The 18,689-nt window shown below is 35.9% G+C and overlaps 1 protein-coding gene across 8 annotated transcripts in view; it reads left to right on the top strand.

Moving 5' to 3' along the window:
• The window catches only part of LOC138165487 (DBIRD complex subunit ZNF326-like), a 45,748-nt gene that overhangs the window by 13,006 nt on the left and 14,053 nt on the right, over nucleotides 1-18,689 (top strand). For 3 of the 8 annotated variants that reach the window (XM_069093862.1, XM_069093863.1, XM_069093864.1), the window contains 5 exons: nucleotides 5,772-5,807; nucleotides 5,900-6,026; nucleotides 8,210-8,615; nucleotides 11,548-11,746; nucleotides 18,268-18,376. In XM_069093862.1, coding sequence (XP_068949963.1) covers nucleotides 5,772-5,807; nucleotides 5,900-6,026; nucleotides 8,210-8,615; nucleotides 11,548-11,746; nucleotides 18,268-18,376 — 877 coding nt within the window. Of the gene's footprint in view, nucleotides 1-5,771; nucleotides 5,862-5,899; nucleotides 6,027-8,209; nucleotides 8,616-11,547; nucleotides 11,747-18,267; nucleotides 18,377-18,689 lie in introns of those variants that run through there. The other 5 variants (XM_069093868.1, XM_069093867.1, XM_069093869.1 and 2 more) reach the window with 3 other exon arrangements.

The raw sequence follows: 18,689 nt of genomic DNA, 5'->3' as shown, positions 1-18,689 counted from the left end.
GATCTTTGTAGTGGGGTTTTGTTGTGCCAAATCAAATGCATTTTTATAGTCATCAAACAGTAAGTACTAATGAGATCTTTTAATTGCCTATTCTAGTCAATTGTGTTACTATAAAAATATAATTTGGTATAAAGTAATACTTGCAAAAGCCTGCCTGTTCTAGTTTTATGCTTTTATCAGGGATGCCCTTAATGCTTGCATAGATTATTTTTGTGAAATTTTGGTGGAGATGGGAAAGTAGATATAAAGGTCAGTATTTGATATTTTTTTGGTCACCTTAGTTTTTTTTCTAAACTTTTTGTTTTCCTTCTCCACTCCCTTTCAGTACTTTAAAGTTTGATCCTCTTGTGCTCTGAAAACTATCCTGCTTCCAGTATGGATGTCTTCTCCATCTTTTAAAATTTTCTTTAAAGATGTTGTTTATCATTCTTGACCTCTCTGAAACTTTATATGATGTCAGTTCACATCTCCCCCTAGATATTCTCTCTCTTCCATGTGTTTTTTTTTTTTAATGACACTGCACTTTTGTGGTTCTCCACTTGTCTGACTATTCCTCTTCAGTGACATTTGCTTAATATTCATCCAGGTCATGCCCCATTGTTGTCCCCAAAGGACATGTCTTGGGCCTTTTCCTCTTTTTGTTCTGTATTACCTTATTTGATGATCTCATCAGCTCCCATAAATTTAGTTAGCACCTTTATTAAGATTAAGATATAAATCTTAAAGCATAAACCTAAAGCATAAGTCTTACCCATTCCCTCTGCTAAATGATCTCCTGTGATTTAATGTTACTTCCAAGTATTATAGAATTCTCTTTTATCATTTAAAACTCTTCACAAAGGGCCCACTTCCTACGTTTCTTCAATTTTAATCACCTCTTCCAGTCTGAATCCAGATATACTAGTCCTTGTTAGTCCCCCCATAAGACATTCTGATTCTATTCCTTATGTCTACCTTTGAACTGACTGTTTTCTTTGTCTGGAATGTTCTCCTCTGCCCTCATCTCTGGGTAGAAGTGTTTATATTTTAAAATAGGGACCCCCTTCCCCCAACTGGGCAGTACTTAATTCTAAGAGACAAAACTGATAATAGTAGAATTTCTGGTTATCAGTGACTTTGTAGGGAAATTTTTCTTTTTTTGAAAGGTGGTTACCTTTTTGGCACCACATAGATGGCCTTCCAGTGCCGGTGGTTAGAGAGCATCCTTGCATTGTATTATTACATAGCTTCATGATTCTCATTAACAGATCAATGAACATTTTGGATTTGAATTTAGTATTTATGTATTTGATAGTTGTAAATAGAAAATAGATTTGAAATCACAGAATCTGGTTTCAAAATACCTGATCTTCTGTTTACTAGCTGTGTGGACTTTGTGCTTAACCTGGGTTTTAGCATTGTTTTATGTGAAATGAGTATATTAGATTAGATCAGAGGGCGTCAAACTCCTGAGTGCTGCCCAAACTAGATTAAAATGTAATTGGGAGGTGTTTAACAAAATAAATAAGAATATAATACAACAGAGAGTTAATTTGTTGTTTGTAAGTCAATATGTGGGGTAGCAGAGATCTGTTTCCATTTGAGTTTGACACCACTGAACTAGATAAATTGTTTCTAAGGCCTTTTCTTCCTTAAAACCTATGATCCTGTGAATTGGTTTATTTTCTTGAGTAATGGATTATTGGACATATAGCTCAAATTTAGAGTATAAGTAATTAAATTAGTATTATGTTATGCTTAGCCTTTTTATCCCCTTTTCTTCCTCTCTACAAGTGTTGCTACAAAAGTAAGATTGAGAGTCATTTAGTATTTTGTTTTGTTTTGTGAATTATCATGGTCTCCAGATTCTTCACCTGGTTGCCTCATCTACTGGTGACTAGCCTTCTCCAGTTAGCTAGGCTGGCTGGTCCTTAGATCAAGACAGTCTGTTACTGGGACTGTATGTAAAATCTTTTCCAGTTTGGCAGAACCTGCCAGAACTTGCTGGTGTTCCACTTGGAGCATCTTTCAAGAACTTAGGAATTACTTCCTTGTCTCTGAGGCATCAAAGTAGAAATTTTTTTTGAGTTGACAAGTTTGTGAACTTACTGTGAACACAATTTCCCCTTCTCTATAAACTGGAAAACAAGTAATTTTGGCTTTTAAGCCATAACATCATTTTAAAATGAATTTCTTTAAAATGAATGAACATCTTTTTCAACATTTCCTGACTAATTTACCCATAGATTTTGTAAAGTGAAATGCAGAACTTTTTTAGGAGGAAAAAGGTTGAATTTTGTTTGGCAGGGGCAGTTTTGAGAAATTAGAAACTAAGGTTTATAAGGATAGGATTTTTTTCACTAAAAAAAAAAAAACCCAAACCTGTCTATTTGTCTTGTTTGTGCTTCTCTGTAGAAGGAAGGTTATTAGAACTGGAAGGAACCTTAGAGATCATTTAGCCCAACACATAACCCTGAACTGCTCCTATAATAGAGGAAACGTTTTGCTTGGAGCTCAATTTTCAATTGTTGAGGATTGACCTAATGACTAAATATTAACTAGAAAAGAAGATGGATGAAAACAGTATGTAAAACTTTTTTTTTACAAGTATACAAGCATATATATAATGTCATATATATTATGATTAGAAGTTACAAATCTCCATTGAAGATGAAATACTTGAATATCAATGTATCTTAAATGAAAATTTTTTTGTTTATAAAATCATTTTAATTGAAAACATCTAATTAAAAAATTTAAAACCCAATATTTTATTTGATAAATTATTGCTGCTTTCAATATAACTTTGATAATATGTGCTTCGGTAAAAACTGAAGAAACCTTGCCTTATAAAACATGTTAATAGTAGAGAGATGTTTTCGTTAGTAGATTATGTGGCATAGTGGGCAGACCACTGAATTCTTGTCTTAAGACCTGGATTTCTAGTTTCCCTTCCACTCTTTACTGGACTGTATGACTTTGGTAAGCTGCTTACCACTCAGTTTATGTTTCTCCATTTGTAAAATGGGGATAGTACTATGCCCCCTCATTTGCAGGATGGTGGTGCAGTGAAAATGAGTTATTATGTGACTTTTATAAATTGTAAAAATGTATGCTGAAGTTATAGAAGTTATTATATTACATAAAACTTATTAATGAAATTAGTCCTCTTAACCTCATACCAGCACCAAACTGCTGATATTTCTATACAACTTTTCAAGTTTGCCAAGAGTTATATTGTATGATGTATGCAAATTGTAGTAGATGCTTGAGAAATGCATGTAGACTTAACTTTTTTTATTTGTCCTCATTTCAGCCTCCTAAAAACTGTTTTGAGATTGGTGTTTCAGGTATTATTATCCCCAGTTTCAGATGAAGAAACAAGCTGTAGTGCCAGTGCAATATTTATAGCACCCATTATCATAGTAAAGACTGTGACTATAAACATTGCATGACATTCGATCACAAAATATACCAGATTCTCCAGGTAGAGGACAGAAAACCGAATCCCAAAACCAGTAAGCTGATTCCATCATAGTACCAAAGATATTAAGAAGCCATAATGCTGAGAACCACAGCATTCTTCAACCTTCTCACAAACCAATACAAGATCAATATCTACTCACAAGCCTATCGACTCCTTGCCTGAGCCATCCTCTCTCTCCCACTGTCTTGCTAGCTCTTACTACCACCTTCCTGTGACTCTGTTTCCCTTCAGCAAACTCCTTCTACCACAGGTTCCATGTGACTGTATTTAGCCTATTAGGGGATAGAGTTTATATTCTCAGCAGGGAGGCTTCCTGTGGGCTCTGCTGTATCCTCCATCACAGGCTCCATGTGATTACATTTAGCCTGTTAGGGGGTAGAGTTGACTTTCAAAGCAGGGGAGGTCTTCAGACCCCCTGCTAGGTCTGTGAAGGGGCAGGGAAGATCTTCAAACTCCCATTCCCTTTACACAAGCCTAAACAGATTTTAGGTGACTTGTGCAGAGCCAACATAGCTTAGAGGTCAGAATGGTGGCTTAAAGCCTGTTCTTCCTTACTCCACATTCAACCCTCTAGTCCAGTTGTGTCAAACTCATATTGAAATAGGCCACTAAGGCTGCATATTGATTTACAGTACCACATATTAACATTATCTATGTTATATTTTATTTTTATTAATATTTCCCAATTATATTTAATCTGGTTCTGGCCACACTCTCCATCTTTGACACCTGCTCTAATGATTATGCCATACTTTCTGAGCCAGAAGAGGATGGAATTAGGGCACATAATATAATATATGCTGGGGAATATTATTTTTTTTCTAAATAGAAGTTCTGTAACAATACTTTGAGGACAAATGTATGCAGTTTTGGAACTAGAAGGTACCATATAGGCTGGACTATATGGTTTGACTGTCCCACTCCTACTTGTTTCTAAAACACCTGCATCCTTCCCCCAGGGTAACTGAAGCTATCTCTAAGAATATTCTTTGAAGTGAAATGCACAACTTTTTTAGTGGAAAAAAAGTTGAATTTTTTTTTTGTCTAGAGGCAGTTTTGAGTAATTAGAAAGTAAGGTTTATAAGTAAATTCTCATTAAAAACCTATATATTTGTCTTGTTTGTGGAGCTGTCAGGTAAGGGAAGATTAGAAAACATAGGCAGTGACTGATTTCTTTTGCATTTGGCAAGTATGTGAAGCTGAAAATTGTCTGTTGGTTCTTTTTTTCATTTTTTTTCTTTAAATGGAGTTACAATTTAAATAGTGATTTCAAACATGATAGTCTTATTCATTGTACTTCCTCTCAGGGTCAGAGGTGGGATTAAGTTAGGATTCTATTCTCTTGTATTCCTTGAACCTCTAGTTTCAATCATCATCATCACCACCATCATCATAACTAACATTTACATAGTGCTAAGCCCTTTACAATTATTATCCCATTTGAGCCTCATAACAACCCTGGAAGATAGGTACTGTTACCCACACTTTATAGGTGAGGAAATTGAGGTATACTAAAGTGATGTGACCTGTCCAGGGTCGCACAGCTAGTAAGCTTTTGAGGCTGGATTTGACCTCAGATGTTCCTGACTCAGGCCTGGTGGCCTATCTACTGCACTAGCTACCTCAGAGTATGATCTGACAATCTCTTTGGGTCCCTGAGATCCTGGGGTTTCTGGGTTTTGGGTTTCAGCGGTTCTAGTAATTATGAAAATTGTTATTTACATAATAATAATGAGATTTTATTTCAAATATAGTGAATGATGATATCTATATAAACAGAAATTCTTCGGGAGTCTTCAATAATTTTAAAGAATATAAAAGGGGTGAATTGATTCTCCAGTCTATTGTGGAATCTTAATAAGGTAACTACATTGCTAAGAACACCATTCTCAGTCTGTAGGACCTGAAGATAAAGATGATGAAAGCTGTGACTTTTGTCTAAAAGGAGGTTTTCTGAATATTTGAGTTGTGACAGATTGAAATGTTTTAAGCAAACCCATAAAGTAAAGAGAAAGCATAGCACTTGGGACAATTTCTTTTACACATAGATAAATTGTTTAGGAAACTCTGATGGAGCTATTTTTCTTTGTTTAATTTTTTTAAAAATTAGTTGCTTTTCTTTTGCTTATCAGCATGCTGGGGTTGAGCTATATGCTTTTAATTTTTGAAATTCATGAGCAGAATAATGAACTCCAGGGTCAGATGCAAAGGACAGCTCATTTTATGCTGGTCTTGAATTTGTATGAGTGCTAGAAACAGTCTTGCCTTTAGAGTGAGCAGTAATGACTTTTTTTTTCTCTTTTAGGATTAGATCGGGATTACCGCCTTGGATTTTATGGAGGTCTGACATTTAAAGTTATTTGTCCAAAAATTCTTCATTTTTGTGCCAGTAAAGGTGAGCTTAATTTAGTTTTTTTTTTAAATTTTTTATAGGGATCGATCGTGACTATGGCCATAGCTCCTATGGGGGTCGAAGATCCATGGACTCCTCCTATCTAAACCAGTCATATGTCATGGACAGTCATAGTGGTGGTGTTGGTGGTAGTAGTAGTGGTAGCAGGTAAATCACTTAATCACTTGAACAAATGATTCAACAGCTTAAGATTCAGAATAAATTCTTTTAACTTAAATGTTCCTTAGGTACATTGTCTGATGCTTATCATCAACTAATTGACATTAAATTGAAAATTTACCATGAATATCTAAAAGGTGTAATGAATAAAGAAAAATAACTGACAGATAATACTCTTTGTTTCTGGGAAATCCTAAATAGCGAAGAAATATTTTATTGTATTTCTAAAGTAGAGCTTAATTTAAAAAATTGTTCACTTATCTAACCAAGTGCTGGTTTGATTTTAAACAATATCTACTTATCAAACAAGGTACTGCAGTCAGCTGTGATCAAAGATAATTTTGGGCCTTTTATTACTGGCATTAATACTTTTTGAAGCTTTGTTAATTATTTTTCTCAATCTGCAGTTAGTGGGAAAAGCAGCAAAGCATTTTTAACTAGTATGATTTTAAGTCTGTTTAGTGTTCCACACCTAAGGAACATTTAAAATAACTTCATATTTTTTTTATTTTAATATACAATTTGAAGAGTATATTGTAATATTAAACTTTGTCTTTCTTCAAATCATATCCAGGTTATTTTATTGGCAGGTACTGCTTACACCAAAAACACATAAGCTCTATGATAAATGGCATACTTGCTTATTTTTAATTAGGTACAGTGTTATTTATATTTTAAATGTTGCTACTACCTAAGACTTAAGCTTTAGTTGACCTTCTGCAACGTTTAGGTTAATCACATTCTGGAATAAAGGGGTCTGCTGTTCCTTTAAGGCACAAAAAATCCTATTGTATGTAAGTAAAAGTAGATGGGAGGAAAGGGAAACTTGGTGTCCTCTTTCCCAAATTGTAGGGTCTGGGTTCCTTAGTGGTGGGCTGGATTGGTACTTACTTTTCCCCTGATGTTTAATGTGTGCTTCCTCTTAGTGTTTGATAGTCGTCAGTTCTTTTTGAGGGGAAAACAACTTTTTTGTACTTTCTGGGTTTCTGAAGTAAATAGTACCTTCCATTTAGTAATCTGTAAATGATTGAAATAATGTAACATGCTTTAATGTTTTAAAATGTCTGTTATTACCATATTATATTGAAAATCTGCATAGACTATTTCTGTAGACATTTTGTGTTGTTTTTGCATGTGACTTGGGGCTTTTCTTCATAAAACTAACTTCTGAATAAAATCTCAAACACACTTGTAAATCATGTTTTTAAAAGTTTATTGGCAATTGGTTTGCTTATATGAGTGATTTTAACATCTAGATTTGTATGATGAAAAAGGGTTTGTTTTGATTTCTTCTGGATTTATCTTTATTAAAAACATGAAGAGAAGGGATTGTAATTTTTTTGAGGAAATAATTTTTAATATAATTGATGTAATTTTAAAATAATTGATGACATGAGCTGTCATCATTCATAATGCATAGCCTTTCCCATCTGCCTTAAATTTCATATTTAGAGAGCATGTATTGAAGAAGGATACCATTTTTCAGTCCTGTATCATGTGCCTTACTTTTGAATTTGTTAGACTTAGTAGTCTACAAGTGGGAATAGGCTGAGGCTTGATTATTGACCTTGAAGATCATCAGATTGTTACAATTTGTTAACAGGGTTAGCATACAAAATTTTAGACTGAGGCCATCCAATAGTTTGGTGACATAGACTTTTGGCGTGTATAAGGTTCAGTTCTGTGTTCGAAATGGCATATATGTGTAGCCCAGGATAGTTTCCCAATTGAAAATTAAGGTGTTGTAAATGCTGTGTATGTTTCAATGTTAGGCATGAATTCACAGAATGTTAGGCATGAATTCAAAGAAGGAAGAATTAACTGAGTATCTGGTGACCTTTAGCAAGTGACTTTTTTATTCTTGAGACTAGGGCTGGGCTTAAATAATGCCAGGAAAACATTTTCTTTTTAATAGAAAAACCACTGAGAAGTAGATGCACCAAGTTAAGGCTTATGAAACTTGACTCTTAGAAATTGTCAGTGATAGCTTTCTATGTGGTCATGTGCCAAATTGCCCAGCCCTAATCATATTTAAAGAGAAGCAGAATTGTACAAATCAGTATAGCATAACTGAATTTTAGTTGATAAATGTCAACTGATAATTTGTGTTTGAAATGTCTAACATTAGTAAGCTTACCTTTTTTTTTTCCCTCACTGTGCAACTTTTCCAGGTTTGGACCTTATGAGTCTTACGACTCCGGGTCTTCTCTGGGTGGGCGAGATCTGTACAGATCTGGCTATGATTTTAATGAACCCGAACAAAGCCGCTTCGGAGGTAGTTATGGTGGTCGATTTGAGAGCTCCTACCGGAATAGCCTTGACTCTTTCGGAGGTAGAAACCAGGGCGGGTCTAGCTGGGAAGCACCTTACTCCCGTTCAGAATTGAGGCCTGGGTTTATGGAGGACAGAGGAAGAGAGAATTACTCTTCCTACAGCAGTTCTTCTTCACCCCATATGCAGCCTGCACCTGTAGGCTCTCGGGGGAGAGGAACGCCTGCTTATCCTGAAAGTACGTTTGGAAGCAGAAACTATGATGCTTTTGGAGGACCATCAACAGGCAGAGGCCGAGGCCGAGGAGTAAGTACAACAGAATCTTTTCAGATTCTTTTTGCTAGTCACTCTTTTAAACCCTTTCAAGACCATAGTCTTAACATGCATCACACACTGTTTTCATCCCACTCTACTTTGGCCAAGCACAAGCTGAGCTGTAAACAAGTTCTTCTTAAGTGGACAAAGTGTGTTTTCTGGTATCTCTTTGCAAATGAATGGTGGTAGGAGAGGAGTGGTTCCTGAAGTTTTTGCCCAGTCCTTTTATTGAAAAGGTGGGGATGATACAGGTTTGGTCTAAAAGGGGTTAAAAGGAGTTGCATTTTCCTTGTAAACACAAGCATTTTTGCTAGTGTGATATTCTTGGATTATTGTAAAAGGTAACTGAAACCTTTTAAGCTTTGAGTAGGTTAAAGGTGCAATGTATAACCCAAAAACGTTTTGTTGATAAGCTCTGGCAAGCATAATTCTCAGCAGTTTCCACATTAAAAAATAAAGCTAGTGGGGCGGCCAGGTAGCACAGAGAGTAAGAGCACCGGCCCCAGAGTCGGGATGACCCGGGATCGAATCCGGGCTCAGATACTTAGCACCACACCCAGAAATAACTGGCCGTGTAACCTTGAGCAAGTTACTTAACCCCAATTGCTTTAAAAAAAAATAAAGACTAAAAGTTGGAAGCATTTCATTTTTATTTAATCATATTTCTCTCTTGGGGCAGTGGGTGGAGGTAGGATTGCTTGGAGAAGATGTGTAAAATAGGTTGCATTATGTCGTTCTTTGTTCCCTTTTAATTCATTAATGCAGTCTCTTACTGTATGCCACTGGTCGACTCCCTCCCTTTTCTCCCCACCATATAACTAGTTTTACCAGTGAGGATTAGTTTCTTATGTATTTTTATTGCCTTATTTTACAATAAAGGGCATTGTTTTGGGCAGGTAGGTAGTGCAGCTTGCAGGCCTGGAGTCAGGGGCAACTGAGTTTAAATTTGGCCTCAGACACTTTCTAGCTCTGTGACCCTTGGCAAGTCACTTAACTCTTTTTGCTCCAGTTCCTCATCTGTCAAATGAGCTGGAGAAGGAAAATGGCAAACCACTTCATTATCTTTGCCAAGAAAACCCCAAATATGATCACAAAGAGTTGGACACAATTAAAAATGACTGGTTTGAACATAACAGAAAGCAAAATATCATGCACTAGGTTAAAATTTAAATGAGTATATTTTACTAGGTCTAATTATTTAATTTCAGAATATAATAACTTAAAAGTTTTTTATAATTATATTCATAAGTAACTTGATTGAGAAATTTTTTATAGTAAGTGTGTAGATTTGGGGGTTATAATGTAGCTTGGTCTATAGTATTTATAGAATTGGGGGTCATATTGTAGCTTGGTTGTATAAGAATATTGCATCTCTGTCATTGTTTTAATTAAAGAAGTCAGGTGCTTTTTTCTTTGCAAAGGAAAATACTTTGGAGCAGATATATGTTTTGCTTGTTAACAGCCAAAGGTACTTCAATAAAACTTGGTGTTCTTATTTTGAAATTTTGCATTTATAGCTGTTTACTATTATGTAAAATGCATTGCACCTTTAATGGATAATCAATGAAGTTGCTTTTTTTAAAAAAAATCATGAACCTGTAAGTCATCTTGGAAACTATTCATTTGTTAATTTAGTTAGGTATAGTTCACATACATAACATGCAATTATAAACAGTATAGCTGTTTCACATGCCATTATATTTTGTAAATAAGAGAAATTGAAAATAATTTTGAGATTTTAGATGTTAGATTTGAAAAATCAAAGTCAGTGACTTTGCAAAACTTGTGTTAAAAATTATACAATATTAAGAATGTTTTCTCCATGGTTTGGTTTCTTATTTTACTTCAAATAGGTTTTTTGGTGGAATTTCATTTTAAAAATAGTACTTTTTAAAAAAACATCAGTTTTGTTTTCATGGCAGTAAAACAGATGTTTCTGTTTGGATTCACTAGTCCAGTCTGAATGGGCTCTCTTTTTCCCCTTCTTTAGATGAATTAAATAGACCGTTAAGACTTTTCTTTTTTCCCCTATAGTACTTGTACAGTTCCCATTGGTTTCTTCTCTTCAGATTACTCCTGTGTTTTGTATTAGAAGGTTGTAGTTGTTTAAGTAAAACTCGGTGAGGCATTTGGCCTTTGAGAGTTTGGTAGTGGCTAGAGAAAAGAAGGAAAAGGAAGAAAAAATTATTTGGATTTCTGTTCATCTGTAAGCTTTTTTCCTACATGAAACTACTGTTAAGAATCTGTTTTCCAGGTGAGGGATGCTTAGAGAGTAGATGAGATGCGATTACTTTATACTCTGTGCTGAATCTGGAGGATAATAAATGATCCTACTTTAAATCTGCATGATCCTGGGCTGGTTTCTTAATCTCTCTGGGATCTCAGTCTTTTCATGTGTAAAATGGGGTATGGGAAGAGGTGTTGGACTAGATTGTGTCTGGGATCCCTTTCAGCTCTGAATCTTTAGCTTGGGAAGATTCTTATGGATTTTAGCACCTTTTTTTTCCCTTTCATAAAGCTACAAACACAAGCAGCTTTTCTGCTTAGTTAAAGGCAGAGTTTTAGCAAAGTAAAGATTCACTGTAAGGTATTTTCTTGGGCTACTTCAATTGGGAACTCTGAAGAGGAGTTGTCAGAGAGAGTTGTACAAGTTTTAGCCTTTTGATAGGCATGTTCACGATCAGGGTTAATCATTGTGATTAATCAGAAATCCAGCATATAGGTAGGAAAAATCCATATTCTTTTGGTGGTAAAAATATATACTGATCCATTGAATGTTTTTCTTGGGTGCTGCATACATGAAAATACAAATTCTGGGGATTTTTCAGAGTAAACATTAAAGAATAGGAAATGTATAACTTGCTTATGAATTAATATTTTTATATTTGGTAATTTCCTAATTACTGGTTTCACAAATTTACAGCATATGGGTGATTTTGGAGGCAAGCGTAGACCTGGAATTGTTGTAGACTATCATAAGAAACCCAGCAATTTAGCAGCAGTTGATGCGAAAGGAATCAAGAAAAAACTGATGCAGCCACCTAATAAGCCTGGAGGGACATTGATCAAGAAGCACAAACTGACAAAACTGATTGAGAAAATAAACCAGAAAAAATCACCTAGTAAGTAGTAAAGAAATGATCACTTTGGCTTTTTTATTTTTAAAGGAGTTTTTTTTCCTTGATGCTGTCTAGTTTGAATTGCACAGAAGTTTTATTTAGAAAATTGTATTGATTGTCTTATATTCAGTACTGATTGTTGAAAGTTAATTCTTAAACTTGACAGGTACTTAAGATTTCTAAAATATTTTCAGTTTTTCTGTTACAGCAATACAACAGCTATGACATTGGTCTAAGTGAATCTTAAGGGGGGAGGTGTTTTCAGCAAATTAAGTTTAGCAAGTTTGATATGTTCAGCTTTTCATTTCTACCTAGTTTTAGATATATTTTTTCAGATGCAATAGAAAAATATATTTATTAACATGTTTTCATAGTTATTCTGTATTATGATCTAAAATTCTAAAGAGAATTATGACTATGGATAATTTTTACTTTGGAAGATTAACTTTTTTCTAGGAGTTTCAGTAGGGTATCTCTGGACCATCCCTTTGATTGTATGCTCAATTGCTTTAATTAATTTGATATAATATAATAATAAGCTCATATTTACTATTTATATTTACTAAGCAAATAAAGAACATTGAGGTATCATTCAAAACTTATCACATTTTATTTAATAGATACATTTATAAAATCTAAACAAATATATGAATTCTCATTTTGTGTGAATTATTCAGTTTTTGTGCTCTGGTATTTATTAAATTATTGCTTTTTTATTTCTTGCAAAATAAGAATGAATATGAATAGAAATAATAACTAAATCAGTGTGAGTAAATGAGTATGGCAAAGAAGAGGGTGTAGAGAAAGAAGAAACACAGATCATAGGAGTATAGACACACTAAGGAGTTTTACAATGGAAGTGGAGCCCCTGAATAATGTGTTAGAAAAATCATCAGGGTAGTATGCTGTGGGTGTGAGTTGAATGTTAAAGATTGAATATTTCGGAATCTTCAAGGAGAGTGAGTTTTTGGAGAAGGGAAGGTTATTAAATTTGATCTCTGAGATTCGGTTTTGAATTGGTTTATGAAACATATTGTCATCAATATCAAGGGTTTATCACAGTGTTGCCCCAGAGTATTAAAGTGCCACTTATTTGTTCAGAGAGGAAGAGCACAAGCCAGGCACTAATTTCATAGAAAGAGTTGGGAATAGTAGTATAGCTTGGCAGTTAACAGTAGCATGGATGGATAGAAGGGTATATAAATTGTCCAAGGGACCAAAGGTCATAAAGATGAAGAATAAGTTTGTGTAAATAAGAGAGAAGTTTAGTAAGGATATTGTGATCAAAGTGTAGAATTTCAAGATTGTGAACCTTGAAAGTAGTATAATTTCAAGAGCCCAAGATGTGATGTTTACCAGTGCTGTTATTTGGTTCAAGTCTGATGGAGAAAGAGATTTTTGGATTAGGCATTTAGGTTATTTGTGATTTTTGAGAGAGCAGTTTTAGTAGAGTGCCAAGGGTGGATTCCAGATCCCAGGGGGTGCAAGAGAGATTTAAATAAAAAGAAATGGGTGTAGAAAATTTTTATTTCTTAGGAAGTTTAGCAGGGAAGGGGAGAAGGGAGATGAGATCCTGATAGTTGAAGTAGAAGTTCAGATGAGGGCTTTTTAGGATTGAGGAGACCTGAGCATGATGGGGCAGATGGCAAGAAGCCAGTGGTAAAGTAAAGGAAGAGACTGAAGAATATTTTTTGGAGCAAATGTTGGATGAAGATCACAGAATCTCAGAGTTGGATGGAATCTCAGATGATAACAGTTCTTTAGGAATCAGCAATTACACCTGCCAGATTTTTATATTTGGGTGTGTGCTTCATTGATCAGCTTGGCCACTTGAACTTGAGAGTAGCTAGGTGTTCTCTTTCTCTCTCTGTTGGATACCAAGTCCCTACTGGCTGTTTTGTACTTTGTGCTCCAGTCCAGAGGTTGTTCTTATGGACAGAGAATAGAAGCAAAGTAAGTTGAGTAGCTCTTCCCACTCTGCTTCTTCATCTTGTCACCCCTGGACAGCTGTCTTTTACCTTCTTTGATCCACTTTGACTCAGTATTTAAAACACCAACAACAAATGCCAGTGCTTTTTGTTGTCCTTTAATTTCCTCCTGTTCTCCTCCCTCTAAGATCTTCATCAGCTTTGGGGCATCCTGAAGCCTTAGCGTTCCTTTATTCACTTAAGATGCTGCCACATTTTTGTCTTTACCTGCTGTTTTCTGCCCTCATTTCCTTTTGTTGAGCGTATTAAAAAATCTAAGTTCGTGGAGGAGGTTTCCTGATGGAACACCAGTGCAATATTTACAGTGCCCATGATCACGATAAAGACGGTTACAATAAGTATCGCATGATGTTTGATTGCAAAATATACCAAACTCTCCAGATAGAGAATAGAACTGAAGCATTTATTTAGACACCAGAAAACTGAATCCCCAAACCAGTAAGCGATTCCATCATAGTACCAAAGATATTCAGAAGCCATAGTAACGCTGAGAGCGGCAGCATCCTTCAGCCTTCCTACAAACCAGTACAAGATCAGTATTTACTCACCAAGCTCTCTATCTCCTTGCCCCAACCTTCTCTCTCTCCCAATGTCTGGCTAGCTCTGACTAACTTCCTGTGGGCTCTGCTTCCCTTCAGCAAACTCCTCCCACCACAGGCTCCATGTGACTACATTCAGCCTATTAGGGGGTAGAATTTATCTTCACAGCAGGGAGGCTTCCTGTGGGCTCTGCTGCACCCTTCAGCAAATTCCCTCCATCACAGGCTCCATGTGATTATATTCAGCCTACTAGGGGGAAAAGTTTACTTTGAAAGCAGGGGAGGTCTTCAAACCTCCCATAGGTCTATTAAGGGGCAGGGAAGATCTTCAAATTCCCATTCTCATTACACCTGGGCATTCATATTTGTCTCTTTAGGCAACTCCATCTTTTTCTATTGGGAATTATTTCCCCTTTTGTCCTTATAGTGACATTTATGAGAGCTTTCTGTTCCTTTTAGAGGCAGCTTGTGGCTCATGCAAAGGGAGCTGGGTTTGGAGTCAGAGCAACTCAAGTTCAAATCTGGCCTCACTCTGACTAAGACACTTAACTAGTTGCCCTATAAAAGTGGCGATAGTACTATCTCACAAGATTGTTGTAAAGAGCTTTTGCAATTCTGTACATTGCTCAGCATGTAGTATGCTACATACATTCTTATTCTTTTCTCTTTCCTTCCCTTTTGGGCTGACTTCCCTTCTGGAATTTTAAATTATGGAATCCCATTTGTTTTGATTTCAGAACTCTTTGAATTATGTCCTTTCCAGATTTGAGCTGCATGTCAGACTATACCTGGCTTTTTTCTCCTCTGTTACATGAGCCTTGAGTCCGTGCCATGAGGAGTGGTTGGAGGGTCTGGGGCTTGTTAGCCTGGAGGGGAGAAAACTTAAGTGGTAAGGAGGGGTTAATGGGGAAATGGTAATTCTGTTGAAGTATTTGAAGGGCTGCCATGTGGATCATGTCACCCACTTACTTAATAAACTTCAGTGGCTTCCTTGTTGCCTCTAGGAAGAAGTATAGAATGCCCAGTTTGGCATTCTAATATGGTGCCAACCTATCTCTCCAGTCTTTTTACACTTTACTCCTCAACATGTATTCTTTGATGCAGTGGCACTGGTCTCCTGGCTATTCTGCAGATGAGACATTCTGTCTCATTGCTCTGGGCATTTTCTCTAGCTGTCACCTGTACCTGGAACACTCTCTTTTCTATTTTGACTACTTTTCTTTCAGGCTTCCTTTAAGTCTCAACTAAAATCCTACCTTTTATAGGAAGTCTTTTCTAACCTCTCTTAATTCCAGTGCTTTTCCTTTTAATTATTTCCTATTTGTCCTCTATGTACCTTGCTTTGTATATATTTGTTTGTATGTTGTCTTCCCTATTATATTGTAAACTTCTTGATGGCAAGGACTCTCTTTTGCTTTTTTTAGTCCCCAGTGCCTGGCACATAGTAAGCACACAAAAATGTCTATTGAACAAATGAAAATTACTTCTGTGTGACCTCAGGGATGAGTATCTAGAGCAATGGGTAGAAGTTCCAAAGGGCTAATTTAAGCTGAATGTGAGGAAAAACTTGTAAGAATTAGAGCTATCCAAAAGTAGATTAGACTTTTCTTCAGAGGTGGTAGATTCCCCCCTCTTTGGAAGGCTTCAAAACAGAAGAAACCATATGCTAAGTTATAAGGTGGATTCCTATAAGGGTTGTAATAGATAGCACCTGAAGTCCACTCAGATTCTGATGTTTTTATAATTTTTGAAAAAGAAGGGTAACTTCTTCAATTAAGTTCCTGTTATTTCCACTTCCGTTAAGTAGTTCCCCCTTGTTGGTGAGCACCAGGTCCAGAACTGGAATTTTGGTGACTGGTTCATTCACCTTTTGAAGAAACAAATTTTTATTAAGGCAAGCCAGGGAATTAGTAGCTATTCTGTTTTTGTCTGAATGAGAGCTTCAGCAGATGTCTAGACAACTGAAGCCCCCCAATCAGTATATGTCATGCCTCAGTGCCAGGCTTGCAATCTGTTTTCTGAATTTCTCATCTATTTTATATGTTTAGGTGGTTTGTAGAATTTGTCAGTGATAAATTTGATGATTAGGATCTATACAATGGTGGTTGGTAGTAGGTATAGAGTCCAGCTGGTATATATCTATATCTGTGTCTATATATTGCCATATTGGAAGTGACGGGATGATAACTCAAGTAGCTATGAAAAGTGAGAGGGGGAACCATCAATTATCATAAAGGTTTAGTCAGACTAGTTGAATTGTGGGACCACAGACTGAAAAAATAAAGTCTGAATGGAGAAATGAGGTGGGGGGAGGAAGGAAAACAGGTTTTTGTACTTAGTAAACAGCAGAACACAAGTAGAGGATTATATATGAAACAATGAATCTCCTTTTCATGACACTTTAAAAAAATATATAATAAATTCCCCACATTATTTTTGCAGTTATCCTGCTTGTCTCTGCTTCCTTCTGAATTTCATTCTGTTCTCTTCTGTGCATTTTGAAAAAATGTTTTTAATGCCCCCCCCAATTTCATCAGTATTAATTAACATTCTCTCCCAATTTGACTCTCAAGTTAAAAAAAAAAGAGGAAAAAAAATCTTGTGACAGCAAATCATTAGTCAAACAAAGTGAATCTTTTCAGTGATTATGTTCAAGAATGTGTTTCTGCACTTTGAGTCTGTTTCACCTCGTCAGTAAGTGCTTAATGTTTTCTCATGAGTCTTCTGGAGACATGGTGGTCAAGTTGATCCGAATTCGTAAATGTTTCTACTTGTAAAAATTATTATCCTGGTTCTATTCCCTTCACTCTGCATTACTATCCAGGATTCATCTATCACTTTCATATACCATAGTTTGTTTAGCAAGAATTTTCCAAATAATGAGCACACCCTTAGAGTTGAGTTCTTTTCTTTCCTTCCCCACCCATCTTTTCCTCTTCCTTCAGATTCAGAAAGTCAGTTTTGATTATAAGTTTTCCTTCCTAGTATTATCTTCTTGCTTAATACCCCCATTCCCACTTGTGTTTCCCTATTGGATTTGATAATATTTCTCCACAAAGTTGTGTGTGTGTTGTATGGGTTTGTGTGTATGTGTGTGTATTTTATCCTCCTTTGTCCATTTCAGACAAAAGTAAAGTTCATTTAATGTTCACTCTCCCACACCTTACTTCATGCTTGTATTTTCTTCTTCTCGTGTACCTGTAGAAATAAGAAATAGCAAGTTCTATTCTCATCTTCCTCCTTTCTACACTTGCTGATCCTTTTACTCTCCCTTCTCTCTCAAAACCTTTACTACAGAAGTAATCCACCCTCTGATCCTCTATTTTTTCTTACTTAACTACCTTAGTCCCTTTGAGGATATTTAGGTTCTGAAAGGACACTTGTTTCTTCCACTGCCCTATGTTCCCCTCTACCATTAGATCATTAGTAGCTATGTCATCATACAGCCCTTTCCAGTTTCTCAGGTATATTTATCTTTCCAGGTTTCTCCTTATTTCAGTGTTTTTACGTGTAAAGCTCATACTCAGCTCTAGTCGTTTTGTCAGAAATACTTCAAAGTCTAAAGTTCCATTTTTTCCCCCATAGGATTATACTCACCTTTGCAGGGAAAGTTATTCTTGATTGTAAGCTTTTAACTTTTGCCTTTTGGAATAGTGAATTCCAAGATCTCTTCTCATTTTGAGTTGGAGCTATGAGATCTTGGGTGATCCTGACTATGATTTCTTGGTATTTGAACTGCTGTTACTGCTTCTTTTTTTTGGAAAAGAAGAGAAAACCAGAAAAAAAAAAACTTTAACCTCAAACTCTCCCCACCAAAAGACCATTTCTCATACATAACACAGAACACATTCTAGCTAGTACAAGAAAGTTAGTTTGAAGCATCATCACTGCTAGCCTAAAACAAGTTGTTTTCTGAACCTGTTGGCTAGAAGAGAGGGGAGAAATTTTATTAAATGTTCTTTTAGTTTTAACTGTTATTATTCATATAATACACTAGCTAAAATGGCCCCTAAAAGTGAAGAAGAGAAGCGACGGTTTGAAATACGAAAAGAGAAACAAAGGCGGAGAAGAGAGAAGATCAGTGAGAAGTATGGTGATCTGTACAGGTCTGTGCTTAATGGGATAAAACAATCAGACTTTGTTTAAGTAAACTTTAAGTGCCTAATGTGTAGGAGGCGTGAGTCATGCTAGGCGCCAGAAATTGTGTAGGAGGCATCACGCTAGGCGCCAGAAATATATGAAGTAAAGGTAGTTGGCTTTTCAGAGAAACTGAGTAATTTCTTCCTTATTTGGCATTTTCTGGAAATTTTAAAACATGATTATGAAGCAGGTACAGGACTGAAGCAGCCATGCAGACCAATCCATAACTAACCGAAGCATCCCCTTTGCAGCATACCTGGGAAGTGGTTCTGGATGAAC

Source organism: Petaurus breviceps, unplaced genomic scaffold, assembly GCF_028583685.1.
Source record: "Petaurus breviceps papuanus isolate PSGF00001 unplaced genomic scaffold, PetGlider_PUasm1.0 209, whole genome shotgun sequence".
Classification (NCBI taxonomy): domain Eukaryota; kingdom Metazoa; phylum Chordata; class Mammalia; order Diprotodontia; family Petauridae; genus Petaurus; species Petaurus breviceps.
This window is presented reverse-complemented; position numbering and strand designations above follow the sequence as displayed.